Below are 17,772 nucleotides of genomic sequence, written 5' to 3' on the forward strand. Positions count from 1 at the left end.
ACAGACCACAAACAAGTTAGGTCAAATTAATGTTTATTAGTTTGTCTAAAATATCAGCGTATGAGCGATCAAGACCATCGGTATCTGTTTTTAAATTAAGACCATTACTTTGTGTCTTAATGTAAAGCATTTCTGATATTAATCGTTTATGATGAAAACTTTCGCAGTCCAAAATATTTACATTATTCCAGTTAAATTCATGATTATGATCCAACCTATGATCCGTGATAACAGATTTGGAAGAAGTATTCCTCCGTATATGATTACGATGTTCGTTAACTCTTGTTATCAATTTTCTCTTAGTTTGTCCAACATAGGTTGCATCACAATCATTGCATTTTATTTTATAGATTACATTAATTTTTGTATCGTGTGGAATAGAATCTTTTTGTACCTTAATATAATCATTCAATTTATTAATACTAAAGAAAGAAATTTTGTGATTGAGTCCATTAACAATGTTATTGAATCTTTCCGAAAATCCTTTTATGTAAGGTATAATTAACCAATTTATATTTTTTCTTATTATGTTATTGTCATTAGAATTAAGTTGTGACGGCTTATTTATAATTGATTTAATTCTTTTACTGACATTTTCAAAAATGAAGTCCAAAGGATAGTCATTAAATAACAAGATATCAATTATGAATTTTAAATTTTTTTCATGAAAGTTTGGATGCGAAAGTAAAAACGCCTTATCAACCAATGACATTAATTTGACCTAACTTGTTTGTGGTCTGTTGATTTGTAATAACGGTCTTCATTATATCGTTGAACATCGTCATATACAGACATATTGACGATGAAATTTGATAAATGCGATTTCTGTGATATAATTGATATTATGTCTTTTGTCGACCAACTTGAGGTAAGCTTATTGAGTATTTAATTTTTACTGTTTTATCAAAATTTTATTAATAAATTTTAATTCTTGATGTATTATATAATTCACAGACATACTCAATTATTCGAACTAATTGTACATACTTTCACCTGAAGAAGTGATAGATTACCTCAGATTGGTTGTATATTACATACTGCGGGACAACATCATTGTTTGCAACTCTGAGTAATTTTTAATTTTATATTGTATTTGTCGCTGATGATGATCCGAAACTAAGGATCGAAACGTTCGACATGATATCTATGTCATAGATTTTAAGATTGTATATTTTGCGCACTACTAACAGCGTTGACTCTTAATAGCCTTTGTATTTACTTAATTTTTTGTATTGTTTCAAAATAAATATATTAAATCGACCAGATTGAATTTAAAAAATCTAATTTTAAATTTGTTATCAGTAATTTTGCAATCAGTAAAACCTAATAAGCTATATGTATAATACACACGTATATCAAAGCGAGATTTCTCTATACCAAACTATAGAAAACCATTCCAGTGAGAAGCGATCGCCAATTCAACGCCGAATCGATGCCGAATCACAGACTTCTATATATTACACTAGACTGCAGCTAACCCCTATTAGATTAATGTATCATATATTGCTGGATTCACACTGCATCCGATTTTCGTCGTACGACGACTCTGCAACCTATCAGAAAAATCGTATCATCGATACGAAGCAAAATTTTGTTTCCCGATTGGTTGCAGAGTCGTCGTACGACGAAAATTGGATGCAGTGTGAATCCAGCATATCAATACATCTTGCGATAATAATTATTTTTAAAATGCCGAGACATTATAAAGTAGTACTTAATTGTGGAAATAAAGGCGAAGGAAATATTATTCTTAATATAATATTCTTAAAACTTTTATCTCTCTTATATATAACCTTTTGACAAGCACAAACATATTGTATATACGAGCACATAAGATATATCCTGCGCATGCGCGGGCGTTATTCTGCGCATGTACGAAAAGTTGTATATACTTATTGGCAACATTTAAAGGGACGAAGTTAGCAGTCTAGTGTAATATATAGAAGTCTGTGTGCCGAACACTGATCTCTATTATACACTGGATAGGATATAGGTGGAAAAATCTGTGATTTTGTTTGGAGGGGGCTGGTATGCATTTGCAAACAGCCAATCACGATATTGGTCACTCGTGTTCAGTCGGATATAATCGGACGTCTCCGGATACTCGGTCGGCCTGCCAAATACATTAAAAATTTTCGATAGGTTACGTACAAATTTTGTAACGAAATTTATAATAAAAGTAAAAGCAATTAGTGAAGTGAGTTATGGCGCTGTGTTTTTACAAAAAACACTCTGTTTTTATCCAATACTCAAATAAACAGCCGGGAGCTAGTTTCTTATATGGCTAAATGGAGTAAATTTAAAATAATTTAGTTGCAAAATTAAGATGGTACAACAAAATAAAATGAAAAATTGAATGATTTACATTTTTAACTTCAATTTTATTAAGGAAAAAATAAGTTAACTTTATTAAGGAATGTCGTTAACGACATTATTAATGTCGTTAACGACATTCTGCTAACATTTTATTTTCTGGGGACATATGTTATCAAGATGTGAAGGTCTTGATAGTAAAGGCTGCGAAAACAGACTAGGTGCAGAGCCTGTTGAAAATTTTTGATTGCAGATTGGCAACAAATTGTAGACATGTATTATCAGATATTGTTAGCAAACTGCTGCTAAACTGCTAACAACGTCTGCTGACATATTTTGCGCAACTTGTAACTATTAAAGTTTGCATAAACAAAACAATAAAATTCAACTTCTAACTCAATTTGTTTGAATAGATCACAAAACTAATTGACCACCATTAAACGTTAATTAAAACGTATTTGCATAATAAATAATTGTAAGCTGTTTGTCTCTTAAGTTTGTTCTGATTTATTGTTGTTCCTTATTTCAGAGGCTACAAAATATTAATTACGATGAAATGTTTTTTATTATCATTTAGTTAAAGAATGATATTTAATGTTATTTCAAGAGAAAATGACGATTTCTTATCATTCAACTATGCTCCAGTGACGATGTAAAGTTCAAATGCGGTATTTGTACGTTTGAATCTCAACACCGCCGCGGGTTGACTCTGATTGGTTGTTTGCCAGATTTTACCAAGTTTTCTCAAAATGGCGGTCACCCAACCGTCACACAATTTTATACAGGGAATGGTATCCTATATCCTATCCAGTGTATAATAGAGATCAGTGGTGCCGAATCGATGTCGAAATCATCAATTCAACGTAGAATAAACTTAGTCTCCCTATATCTGTCAATTATAAATCAATTCTAAAAGAAAAATTTGTTATTTTTTCATTAATAATGTAAAATATTATTAGGCACACAATTCAGTCCTAAAACCGTGAAATTAAACACGGGTGGAAAAAACACCGATTTTACGGTCATACTTTCTTTAAAAGTATAAATAGTATATAGGTACTCATAAATGGTGATAAAAATATATAAAATTTCACGTTGGTTCTACGTTTGCAGATCATGTTCGATAAAATACTCACTTTTAGCAACAAGTTCCGTTACAGGCACTACAATAGGATCAGTATTAAACATTATGCAAGGTCATTTGCCTTATCGAATATGGCTGCCATGCAATTACAATGTATCTACGATATTTTGGATTATATCAATTCATCAGATTTTAACTATAATTTTTGCCACAATGATAAATGTTGGCACAGAAACCTTAGTCTTCGGATTGATTTTACAAACGTGCGCTCAGTTTGAAATTTTAAAAAATCGTCTTCATAAATTTATAATTAAAAAGACAGTTAAATATCTAGGACATGCACGCCCTTTGTCGAATGAAGACAAAACAGGAATATCGGAGTGTATACGTCATCATCTCAGCATTTATAAGTAAGTTATGTATAAGAATTCGTCTTTATGCATATATTTAATTTGCTCTTTATATAAGTACAATGTATATTATTATTAATATTATTATACAGAGTGATTCAAAATAACCTTTTATTGTTCTAAAAGAGACAAATTCCTGACCATATTCTGAGACGACTTTTCCTTTGGTAAAAATTGTCCGAAGTTTTTGAATTATTATATATAAAGAGAAATAGTTGTATTACAAGTCGAGTACGAAAAATAAGCAGAGATGGCTCGCTTACCGATGTATGCGAGGTTTTATGCGCTCGCGCCTGCGATAAGGCCATTCTACATGAGACGCAGAACGCAGATCGCAGGTCGCGAGTGAAACGTATTTCAGATTGTGATCAGTGATAGGTTGCAGACAGAAATATGAAGGACGCAGGACGCAGGATACAAAAGTTGAAATTCACCCAACTTCCTGCGTCCTGCGTTCTGCGTCCTACAACCTATTATAACCACAGTATAACCAGTAACGACAGTAGTTAAAATTCCAGGGTATAAAATTTCAATGCGCATGTGCAAGAAATCCAACTGACGATATGGCGGCTTGGCGGCTTGTTCGCCAATTACGAATCATAACGTTCAATAAGGTCAAAGTAACCTACAATATTATTATATAATAAAAAAGTAGAAAAGGAATATAAAGGTATCCTTTCTATATTTCACCGTTTTTGTTTTATAATTGGGAAGGGCGCAAAGAGCCAGTTCTGCGTAGGCATTATAAAACACAAAAATAATAAAAGAGAAATATTAAAATGGGTGGATATAGTTGCGCTGTGAAAGATTGTAAAAATGTGACAGGTACTAAGGGAGTTAGTTTTTTTAGATTTCCAAAAGATCTCGAAAGGTAAAATTTACCAATCACACACACACACACAACACACACACACATACACTCGCACATATGTTAAAAAAATAGTAATTTGGATACGTTTTCCCTTTAGAGCTAAATTATGGTTGCAATTTTGTAATAGATGTATAGAAACAACTTTAGAAAAGTTAAATAATAATTATAGAATTTGTAATGAACATTTCACACCATCAATGTTTTTAAATAATTTAAGAAAATAGGCTTCAATCACATGCAATTCCAACAATAAATTTGTCAGTAAATGTGGAATTCTTATCAGTAAATGTGAAAGGTAAAAATTATATATTCTGTTTTGTTTAAATCTATACTAAATTTATAGAGTACTTTATTACATACTTTTATTAATAAATTTTCATATTTAAAATGATAAATGTTATTAATGAAATATTTATTTTAACTTTATTTCTGAATTGTAATTTTATATTTATATTATACACTTCTTAATAAGTTTCATTTTTATTATCAAATTCAATTGAAATATAAATATAACTAATTCACATTGACTATTTCTATTATTAACATATTAATAGTTTTACTAATTATGTAATGAACTTTTAATGCTTTTTTCTGTTTTAACCTGTTCTATTGTTTTATTAAATATAAAAATTATTGAAACTGATTCTTCAAATAAAATAAACTTCAGCTGATGTTAATGTTTTACTATGGAATTACCAGAAATAAATATAAATGCAATAAATGTAAATGAGCCAAGTACATCTAAAACACATAAATATTTAGGAAAAGAAATGATTAATATTGACAAAGGTAAGTAATAAAAATATTCACTTTTTTATTTAATTTTTTAATTCTTTAATTTTTTTATAATTTTTATTACTTCTAGAAGATAAAATAAAAAATGTTTAACTTTAGGATATCGAAATTATGGGTATAGTTATGGAGACTAAGTTTGCGCAAACCGAATCAAAATTATCCTATAATATTCCAAGAAAAAAAAAGTTAAGATGCAAAAACATTTATCTTCAGAAGAAAATAAACAGACTAGAAAAAAAGATTGCATTTTATGAAACTAAAACAAAAAAAATTACATTTGAAGATTGGAATTCGCATTGCGATAAATTTCTTCCGTCACAAATAGCTACTTATTTTGTCAAAATTCAAGCACAACTTCATAAACAATCTAAAAAAGGTAAAAGTATTGTAAGGAATTTAAACAATTTTGTTTACAACTTTACTTTTCTTCACCAAAAAGTTATAAATTATTAAGCAATATATACTTTTTACTTACCTACCTCAAGAACACTTCAACGTTCAATAGAAAATTTAAAAATTTTACCAGGATTACACGATTATATATTTTTCATGTTTTAAAAAGTAAAGTATATAATTTTAATAACGTTGATAAACTCTGTATTATGTGTATGGATGAAGCTACTTTAATAGCAAATCTTACTTATAATATCCATCTTGATGAAGTTGTTGGTTTTTGAAGATCATGGACATGGCAAATCCTTTTTATCAGCGTGTAATGTAGCTGTTATTATGTTACGAGGTTTATATCAATCTTGGAAACAGCCGCTAGGTTATTTTTCCCTCAATTCCACATTTAAAGCTGATAATGTAAGAAGAGTTATTTTAGAAGCTATTGTGAAATTACAAGATATTGGATTAAACGTAATTGCTTTCATTAGCGACATGAGTAGTAATTTTCTAAAAATGTCGGAAAAATTAGGCGTTACTACCGAACGACCATATTTTGAAGTAAATAATAAGAGAATTTTTTATTTTTTTGACTCATCACATATGTATATAAAATACGCAATTTATTTTATATGAAATTTTATTTTTTAAGTATGTTTTATCACACTGTTTATAATTTTATAACGTTACATAAGTAATTAATAAAATATAATAACAAATAAATCTCAAAAATATTTATTATTTTTTGTAGTGTGTTATTTTTTAAAATATTAATATTTTACTTTGAATATTTTTAATTTTACGATATCTATTATTTGAAATTTGGCGCTTTTTCCAATTAAGGATATGGCTGTAGGTCACGTGTTTCGTAAACCTCAACATCAAAGGTACCGACGCTTACTGTTGTTACTGGTTATACTGTGTTATAACTATAAAATATGTTAGGTTAGTTTCTAGTCTTGCGAACTGCGTTCTGCGTGTTGCGACTTATGTAGATGGGTCTTTAGACACAATCATACAATAGTACACACGCCTACAGTAATACATTCGAATTTTCACTCTCTTTCTCTCTCACTCTCTCTCACCCGTGCGCGCGCGCACACACATAATCTCGGTTTACTTTATTGTTTATCTTCTAATTTTCTTTTTTCCAATTTTTAGAACTATACTCTGTTCAACGAGAGAAAGAACTCACATAGGATGAAAACTCGTCCGTTTCGCGCAGGTCTCCGCCCACAGAAGCTCCTTTCTATATAGTGCTGTACTACATTTTCTAATCTCTTGTACAAGTTGCCGAATGGCATCAGATTAGATCATTGACATATATGTATTTATTCCGTTTTATTTATTCATTCTGTTATTTATTCTAAAAATAACACAGTCTAACAGTTTGTTTCAGTGTTTATTTCTAACTCCGGGTCCGAGTATACTTTAGTTACATATCTACGTATACGGTACTGAATGCGTGTAATAATTTAATTTGTATCATAATATTTAAATAATCTGATTTCTGCGTAAAATGTTACATTTGTCACGCAAAGTCATTGCAATAAATTTCTATTTTGGACAATAATCCGACGTAAAATTGTGTATCTGTCCTTTTCCAAAAGTTGGAGGGTGAAATTATCAAATCTCTATATGTGTTTAATATGTAGTTTATAATCTTTAACTCGTAATTGACTTCGATTTTTATTCTATGTTATTAACTATCAGTGTCAAGAAGTATAGTTGCGTTTTTTACAAGAAAAGTGTTATGTTACATCTATTACTTAAAACGTAATTTGTAAATATTTATGTCGACTTCGTGATATTATTTTGTGTGATTTTTTCTTTGTATACAAAAAATTCTTTAATAGTTAGATTTTACTAGAATTGTACAATGTAAAATGACAAATACTTCGATATCATTAAGTTAAAGTTAGTAATAATTATTGTTATAGATAACACACTGATTAAGTGAATGAATGCATAGGAATAAAACAGAGAGAGAGAGAGAAAGAGAGAGAGGGGGGGGAGAGAGAGAGAGAGAGAGAGAGAGAGAGAGAGAGAGAGAGAGAGAGAGAGATCAAATGCATTATCTTAGCAATACTTATAGCGTTTTTCACTGGCAAGGCTAGTACGTACTTAGTGCGCATTAAAAAAAGTCGTTATACACTACTTTAATATGATGTTAAAGTGAGATATCTCAATTAATAAAATGTCTACTGTGTATTTTGTCAAATAATACAATAAAATATATTAAAGATTTTACAGTTTTATTCATTTTTTATTTTTATTAAACATATATTTCTATGTCGATTTGTGTACAAAGGCATTATAAAGTACACTGAGTGCGCACTAGCTCTGCCAGTGAAAAACGCTATTAGATACTATCGTGACTGTTGCTCTAACAAGAGCGTGTAAGGCCCCGCATGCATCGGTGAGTAGGTACGCTACTCCAGGTTACCTTTCGTATTCGACTTGTAATACGCTAGTTCACTTTATTGTTTAAAAACTAAGCTTTGGACAAACTTTTACCAAAGGAAAAGTCGTCTCAGAGTATGATCAAGAATACGTTCCTTTAAGGACAAAACGTTATTTTGAATTACTCTTATACGCTCGCGCAAGCATGTATAATATAGAATTGGGAGTATTATCGTTTTTGTTATTTTTCATTACTTTTTATAATTTACATGACGTTGCAATTTCTTATAATTAAAGGTTGTTTAAGGTTGCGGAAAAATCGAGGTAAATATTCAGAAAAGAGGAACTATTTCTAATGACCTTGACCTTGACATATGTTGTGAAAATCATAACTTTAAGTGATATCCAGTAAATTTTAGATGCCAGACGCTATTCGTTGAAAAATAATTAACAAAATAATTGTGAAAAGAGGGGGGTGTCTCTTTTTTATTATATTATACTACACAAAATAGAAATTTTCTGCTTTAAAATATATTTAGTTTCCACGCGAAGCGACTTCCATCTTATCTCCCTCTGTATCAAAGGACGCACGACTTTACACGCGAAGGAAGTTTCACCCCATCATTCTCCCTATCAAGAGGCGTATGACTTTCCGTGCAAAAGAATTAATTGCATCTTGTCTCCCCCTGTATTAAAGTTGTATGCCCCTTAGCAGGGGGGAGGTCGGGAGTTCGCTTCACGTGAAAAGTCCCTTGGCAGGAAGGATTGTAGGGTGAGACACGCTTTACATAAAAAGTCGTACGCCCTTTGGCGTACTAGATGGGAACGTGGAGTAAGACTTTTTGGAACGTTTTAATAAAATTTAGTATAAAACTACACTTTATAACTTTAAATATCTTAAAAACTATGTAACAAACTGCCACCTCTAATTATTAAGGCAAAATTACTGAGGAGCATGTTTTTGATAACATATGTCAAGATCGAAGTCATTGGAAGTGACACTCCTTTTCCGAATATTTACCAAAGTCGACTTTTGCAACTTAGTAAAACTTAGTTATTATATAAAAAAAATTGCGACGTCATATTTATTTTAAAAAGTAACGGAAAAGCAACAAAAAAAGTAACGTTTCCTAACTCTGAAATTGACTATGTTACTTGTACTCCATACTATATAATATATATATAATTTACATTGAATAAACGTTGAATAGATGTTGAATAAATTTTGAATCAATAAAATGTACATTACATATCCATTAAATCAATATTCTATCAATGTTGAATCAATGTTGAATTGTAATATCTGTAAGACACAGATTTAAGAAACATTAGACGTTTCTGCAATGTCTGTTCAATATTGAATCTATATTTCACAATGTTGCTGCAATGTTGCAATTCAATGTTCTGAGATTGATTCAACGTTGGTGTGCTGTATGGGATACCTCTATATATTGTATACAGCATATGTATAATATGTATAAATAGCTATTATTTATAATGGAAAATTGCTTAAAATTAAAAGATAATTCGACTACTCTTATTTGGAACAATAAACAGATAATTGTTACACAAAAGTGAATACAGATCATTCTCAAGATGCTAATACAGGGTGATACTGGATCTTTTGTATAAACTTCAACAGTACTTTCTATAACCTAAAATAAGAAAAAACTTTTATATAAACATAGGTCCTAAAATAGATATTACATTAGAAAATTATAACAAAAATATAAAACATGTATAAACAATTTTTTCTATAATAATTTTGTATTTTATAGTATTGCCGTTCCATACAAATACAAATCTTATGTCGAAGCAATTTTGAATTTCACATTTTTTACGAGAATCGAAAAATCTCGCAATAGAACTTATAAAACATTTTATATTGTAAGAGATAAACTAAGTTCATGTCTTTGGGCTGTATGACTCCACGACGAGACGATTGCTTGCTAATACGAACAACTTGAGGCCTCGGTTCAAGTCCCGGCGCCTGGTGAAGCGCCTAACTTTTTTCTCGGTCTAGCTCTTACAATAGGAACTAATGTATAACATTTATAACATTTTTTTTCTTATTTCAGTTCATAGAACATACTGTAAATTGAAAAAAATTATTCGGAAATGCCGAAGATATACCCTGTGTTATCACTTTGTAGTAAGTTGTCCAAAAAAATTCAATCTAAGGAAACAAGTAATTCTTGTTCCAATAAATTATGCATGCTATTTACATACCATTGTTAATAAAAAAATATTACAAAATATAAATAGTAATTGTTTTAAACATTTGAAATTATTAATATAAAACCATTACAGATACGCTAAAACGGTAAACATCATATTCAACCAAGTGCTCTTCGTTCAATTCTTTAGTAGTATACTGGTATTATGTACAAGTGTGTATTACTTGTCAATGCATATTAAGGAACTGTCTGCAGCTGCATCTTTATTAGTATATACCATTTGCATGTTTGTACAAATCTTCGTTTACTGCTGGTCCGGAAACGAAGTCATGCTTAAAGTAACTATCATGTACGCTATAATCCATACGAAATAGATGTATTTAAAAAATTCTTAATAAGGGCATTGAACCACAACGCAAGTTGTCAAATGCGAAATTATTAAATTTAATTCTCAAATATAGTTTATAAACGTTTCGGTCTTAATCAGACCATCTTCAGTATAGAATAAAAGAACACAAGTTAATATATAACAACTAATATAATTACGGTACGTTAATGTCGTCGATTTATTTGATTAAGGCTATTAGAGTTATCTTGTTGATTTTTATACATATTGAGTTGATAATTATTAAGTAAAAATACGTGTCATTAGTAATTCTTTTATCAAAGAGTTTTTTTTAAATAAGCTCAGAGATTATTCGGCGCATAATTAATAAATTTTATATAAATATTATAACATTATTAGATGAAATAATTTATTTATTTACTCTGCAGATTACCTTTCCCACGCCAATTTCTTCCTCTTCATAAAAATTTTACAAGATGAAAAATTTATATAATCAATGCTGAATTAATAAAACCATAGGTACATAACTTCAGTAACCATAACAAAAACAGTCTTCCATTAGAAATTCAAGGTGATATCGAAATAATATTTCTGATATAAGTGTAATAATTAACTTTCTAATAAAACAATAAAAAAATTTTAATAAAAAATAACTCTAACTATTCAATGCAGAGTTTGCAAGTAACGCGTTATTTGTAACATCGTTTATACCGTTACAAGTTACTTTTTTCGGTAACGAATAGGTAACGATATTACATTTTCTTCGGAGTAACGTTCATGATAACGCAGCTACATTTTTGGGATAATGGTAACGATTTCAGTAGTTACTTTTATCGTTACTTTATTTCTAGTTACATAAAAGTTTTAGGGATAGGTCTGATTGGAACATAACTAATACGAATACGAAGCCTATGTACATACAGTCTAGCTTGGATCTTTTAATTGCTTATATATAATTTCGCGTGAATTTTGTATATATACTAATATACGTAGCCCCCCCCCCCCCCAAAACTGCGTGCCGAACAATCGTCGGTCTTGAAACACGCACTCTAATAAACTACAGCAGTATTATCACGAATTAAAACAAATTAAGATAAACCTTGACAAAAGGGGACCACCCTCCGATGACCTTGACCTTGACATATGTTGTCAAGGTCATGATCCTGAGTAATCTCCAATAGGTTTTAGCCGTCGCTCGTCCTTCGTTAAAAAGTTATTAACAATCATAGTTTTAAAATTAAGATATGATATATAATACATGTATGATATTATCTATATATAAGTACTATTCATGGAAGTCGTATGCCCCTTAGCAGGGGGAGGAGGGGGGTGAAAGTAACTTCGCGTGGAAAGTTTAACGTTTCTGAACAGGGAAAAGGTGTAGAATAGTACTTGATATCATACGTGTATAGCAAAAATGAAACGTTTATTTTAAAATTATGATATTAATAACTTTTTAACGAAGGGCGAGCGACGGCTAAAACTTATTGGAGGTCATAGGGTCATGATCTTGACAACATATGTCAAGGTCAAGGTCATTAGAAGGTGGTCCCCTTTTGTCAAGGTTTACCCAAATTAATAATTAAGATCCTAAAGCAAAGCTCGAACTCTAACGAAATCGCCAGATGTTACTGTTTTACAACATATCGACAAAATTTACATATATTACCACATTAATATCTCATGCAGACAGTGATGCAGGCAGTCGCATTATCTGTCCAATTTTCGTATCGTAAATTCGTAGCGAAAAAGTGTCTAATTGTAAGTCTAATTTTAAGTACCGACACTGTTTTCTCGCGCAAACTACGTGTCTGTGGACTACTATTTCTTAAGTACAGATTGCGCAGCTTTTATATGAAACAAATGTTATTATGACATGCAACGACGTGACAGCTCTGGAACACTCTGGATATTAGACTAAAAGATATGGTAAAGAAGAACTCAATTTTGAAATTTTTTATCGTTTTTAACATATAGATTCTACCTCACAGACACATATTGATGCGTATACTTTAATCCTGTAAAAGGATTTTCGAATCTGTGAATGACAAAAAAGGTATTTATATATGATACAAAAATTTCTTCTCCACTATTTAAATATTCAGGTTAATGTACCTGGCCCTGGTGTATTGTATTTTGTGTCCAAAGTTGAAAAAAGTATCAAATTTCTTTATCCATTTAATCTCAGCATGGCGACCAACGCTGAAGATAAAAATGGATAAAGAAATCTGTAATTTCATAGATACATTTTAGCAGGGACCGAAAATAAAGATTATTTCCAGATTTTCGATTAAAAAAATCATTGACTAAACAATTACAATTTGATTAGACTCCTTATTTTTCGATTTTTTTCAAAAAAGGATGTTCATAACGATTATCAGGTAATTTTTTGTTTTCTAGTCGGCGATAACGATTATCGGATGATTTTTAAATACCGATTGCCCCATAACGATTATGAGCTGATTTAATCGTTATCAGTCATCAATAACGATTATCAGCTAATTTGATCGATATCAGTCATCGATAACGATTATCAGCTGATTTGATCGATATCATTGCTGCATCAATTTTTTTACATAGCATGCGATTGCGCATTTTCTGAATAAGTTCCTGCTTTAGTTTGTTATATTTTTCAGCAACGTAATCCATTATATTGTGCGATGTAATTGGATCTTTGTCCAGAGCTTTGAATGTTGCTTCCGTAAGATATTTAAATTCTTCAGAATCGAAGAAGGAAATAGGCAGATTTTTCTTTGTAACGAAATTGATGCAATTTTTAATAAAAGTGTCTTCGCAAACCTCAAACTGAACTTTCACAACATCAGTTTTTCTTTTTTTGGTGCTACTGCATTCTGCACTGGCCTCTTCTCTGTTTTGTTTTTCAAACTTATACATTTCACTATGTTTCTTTACAAGGTGCCTTTTAAGGTTCGTGGTCGATTGAGCATTATAACTACCACCACAGTTCTTGCACTTAACTCTCAAATAACAATATGTTATCCAAAAGGTTTCTAAAAGATGTCTTATTTCTGAATCTGATAACTTAGAGAAACTTCTTAAAGATCACATAAAGATAACTGAATGTTATCTAATGCGTCGTTTTTTGAGAACAGAAAGATGTCACAAAAATCAAAAAATGATATTTAAAAGATTTTTTAAATTGGACATCTTTATGATTAACATATATATTCATATTTATGATGTCTTAAAGAAATCTGTTATATGTTAATATATAAATTTCTTTAAAAAGAGAGTTTACAGGTTATGTTTGCAGGTTTGAATTAATTAATCTTGCCGTTCACTTCATTAGGGCGAGGAATGCACTGATACGTATCTATTAGCGATTTCGGCTGGGAAAATGAGTGTGCACTGGTGCATATTAAAACCGTTGTACACTGTTAATTTACCACCGGGGCAGTACACGGATATAACATATGCATGAACATTGAACATGTACATTGTACACGGACTTAACATGCACCAGTGTACACTAGTGCATCCCACCCGAAATTGCTATAAGTAGAGGAAAGCCCCCTATTATGAGATAGGCGCTTAACATGAGATAGCGGCGTTTCTGCTAAACTAATAAATGCTATCTGTTGATTCTATCATGAAATTATTGCTCTTGGATTGAAAACTATTTAGTGGAAAATTCATTGTTAGATCATGCCTACAGTAATTGTAAAATAAAATTTTAGAGTTTGAATGTTTTCAAGTTTCATTGAGATAAGCCTTTAATCTTTGTTTATTATTTAATAAGTAATTATTTGGCAATAAATTCTTCATGCAGTAATAGAGTAAGTTCGTACTGATAGAAAAATACGAAATATGTTGAATTGTTTAATTAAAGAAGTTAGATTTGATGATCGTAAAGCTGTAAGACGTGATACTCGTAATATGAGATACCCAGGATATTTCTAATATGAAATAATCTATACTTCTGTGCCCAAGTGAAAATCGATGTTAAAGTATAAATGTTATTGTACAATAATAAAAAGAATAACCGGAATGAACATTGAGGGTCTGTTTCTGCAATACTTCATTCCAATTACTACTGAAGACAAATCCTGAATACAATGCATCACATGCTCAATTTACGCGCATAAGCTGTACTCGTTGATATGTTAGAAATATCAAATAAAGTTTTTTAAATTCTAATACTAATGTACTTTGTGCTTTATTATCGATTTCTCGGGGTATCTCATACTAGGAGCACAATTTTTCGACTTTGCGATTTGTTCACTTTTTACATTTCTTTAATTAAAAAATAAAATAAAATTTGAATTAAATTTTACATAACACTATCTTAAAGCTTATTAAATTCTCTTCAAAATGACCTATTTATTTTTTTTTAATTCTACCAATAAACATTTAGTAATTACACAAAATGAACTCGGTATCTCATAATAGGGGCCTCTCCTCTATCACTGCACTCCTCGCGCTGATGAAGTGAATGGCAAGATTATGAATTCACAGAACGTTGGCGCGATAATCTACAAACCTTCTGGCATCTCTGAAACAGAACTTTCTTAATAAATAACATCAAATGAATTTTTCATAAAAGATATCATAATTATGTCTCGTTTCTGAACTGTCAAAAATCATACAACATATTGATATCTTTTATGAGAAAACAAACTAATATCATTTAGCATGACATCATAAAGATAACAATTTCAAGACATCTCTCATATCGGATATCTTAAAGAGTTCTCTTGGTAGATTCTCTAATAAATGATTATTATGAGATATCGTTTAGACATCATTTTAAAGATAACTAAATGTTCTCTTGAAAAAGTTCTCTTAAAGTTTTCATTCTGACAAGCATGCTGTTACCGTCTACGACGAAAAACTCTCTTATGAATATATTCAATTTGCGACCCATTGCACAACTGGTATTACACAATAGTTTAAATTAACGAAATATCTATTAACAAAATTTAAGCAAAATCACCAACTAATCAAAATCCGCAATAATATCACAATGTAGACTCTGTAAGAATACAAATACAATCGTTATCAGACATGCATATAGATCTATCCGCTATCTAATAATTGTTATCGGTGACTGATATCGATCAAATCAGCTGATAATCGTTATCGGTGACTGATAACGGTTAAATCAGCTCATAATCGTTATGGGGCAATCGGTATTTAAAAATCATCCGATAATCGTTATCGCCGACTAGAAAACAAAAAATTGCTTGATAATCGTTATGGGAAGGGACGAGAATAACTATCAACAAATAATTGTTATTGTATAATTTATTGCATATAAATTATAACGATTATGGTCCCTGCATTTTAGCATAAGTATTTAAATCGTGGGAAAGGAATTTTTATTCTACGAAACTATTATGAAGAAATTAAACAGGAACGAAAACATTAAAAACGCTAGTTTTATCGTTAATACAGGCGAATGTAGCATCACCTTAATTACGTAATCATAACGCCTTTTTCACATTGTATTCACAATTCACACGTATATAGGCTGCGTTCCGTTTCACGCATTATGCGCACAATGTATCATTTTATCTTTCTTTAATATTCGATGAATAACAAGGATAAAATGATGTATCATACTCTATTTTTTGTAATTTTTATATTTTAAGAAATTAAATATACTGTAAAGATTTATATGCATATGTATGTATATATATCGCTCAAACATCGTGCGGCATTTGGACCGCGCGCGGTGAGGTGTGGGGGACAGCGGAAGGCGGAGGAAATTAAAAAATCGGCCGAAAGTTGCATACATTTTATGTATGTTCATTTTGTACTGGTACCTTTATTAATAATATATCAGTTACTTTTCATGGTAATATATTATTATTAGATAAAAAGGTTTAAATTTTTGAGTATTCTTTTTTGAACATGGCTTGAACTTTTCATTTTTATGTATACTATTATTAATATATTTGAAAATTAAATTTAATAATTTTGCATTTAACAACTTGCATTGTGGTTCAATGCCCTTATTAAGAATTTTGTTTTTAATTTTATGGCCATTTATAACGTGTTTATTATTTTAGATGTATCTTATCTTTAGTGAATAAATGGAAAATGGCGGGTATTTTTAAACAACTTAATTTTTTTATAAGGTTTTGCAAAATAATCTAACAAATTTTTGTCCAACAAATTTTAATTATTTTATACTTGAGTACAATAAAAAAAGAACATACATTTTTTCTACATGTGAATTATATAATATTTGGGCACACGCGTATTATAATATTATAATATCATTAAGATTATTTGATATTATTATGCAATAATAACTTGTTTTATAATATGTTAATAGAGTATAAGCATAGCAGACGCTATATATCGTATGAATTGGCCAATACTGTCGGTCAACGAAAAAAAAGGATTGTTGATGATCATGATACGTAGTACGATTCCTGTGAAATTTACTAGTAGCTTCTTGATAACTTTATCTCTTCAGTCTTATAGCAACGTTAGTATCATTTAGTGTCAAAATAAATATTTGACATAGTATGTCAAAAACATGACGATATGCTGCTTGATATTAGTGACTCTCTAATAAGAGTCTGGCCACCTTCTCTCCGGTTTGTGATTGGTCCGACATTTATCATCCATTCCCGCAAATTTCTTTAAATTTATAAACTGTAAAAATTAATAAATTCGTAAAAATTAAAGTAGAATCAATTACAATTTTTATTTTTATTATTATTTAACTTATATTAACATTATTAAATATTTTCTATAAAAACTTTTATGTAAAAAAAACGTTGCAATATGTCTTTCATAAAATAAAAACAACAATTAAGTAAGTATTATAAATAGATTGAAAATATAAAAATTAATATATTAAGAATATATAAAATTTATAAAAATATTACAAGATTAAGAAACTTTAATAAAAATTAAATTTAAATACAAATAATACAATTAATGCTTTAAAATTCTTAACAAAAAATACTTAGGTAGCACCAATAGGGAATAAATAAAGTAGTATATTTATG

The 17,772-nt window shown here is 29.9% G+C and overlaps 1 protein-coding gene across 1 annotated transcript in view; it reads left to right on the top strand.

The window, feature by feature from the left end:
* LOC108782427 (uncharacterized) overlaps nt 1–17,772 on the top strand; it is a 109,430-nt gene that overhangs the window by 84,424 nt on the left and 7,234 nt on the right. Inside the window, 3 exon segments of the mRNA XM_018550706.1 lie at nt 3,427–3,807; nt 10,574–10,778; nt 17,088–17,281. Of these exon segments, the coding sequence (XP_018406208.1) occupies nt 3,427–3,807; nt 10,574–10,778; nt 17,088–17,281 (780 nt within the window).

This window comes from Cyphomyrmex costatus, unplaced genomic scaffold (genome assembly GCF_001594065.2).
Source record: "Cyphomyrmex costatus isolate MS0001 unplaced genomic scaffold, Ccosl1.0 scaffold127, whole genome shotgun sequence".
NCBI classification, from domain to species: Eukaryota; Metazoa; Arthropoda; class Insecta; order Hymenoptera; family Formicidae; genus Cyphomyrmex; species Cyphomyrmex costatus.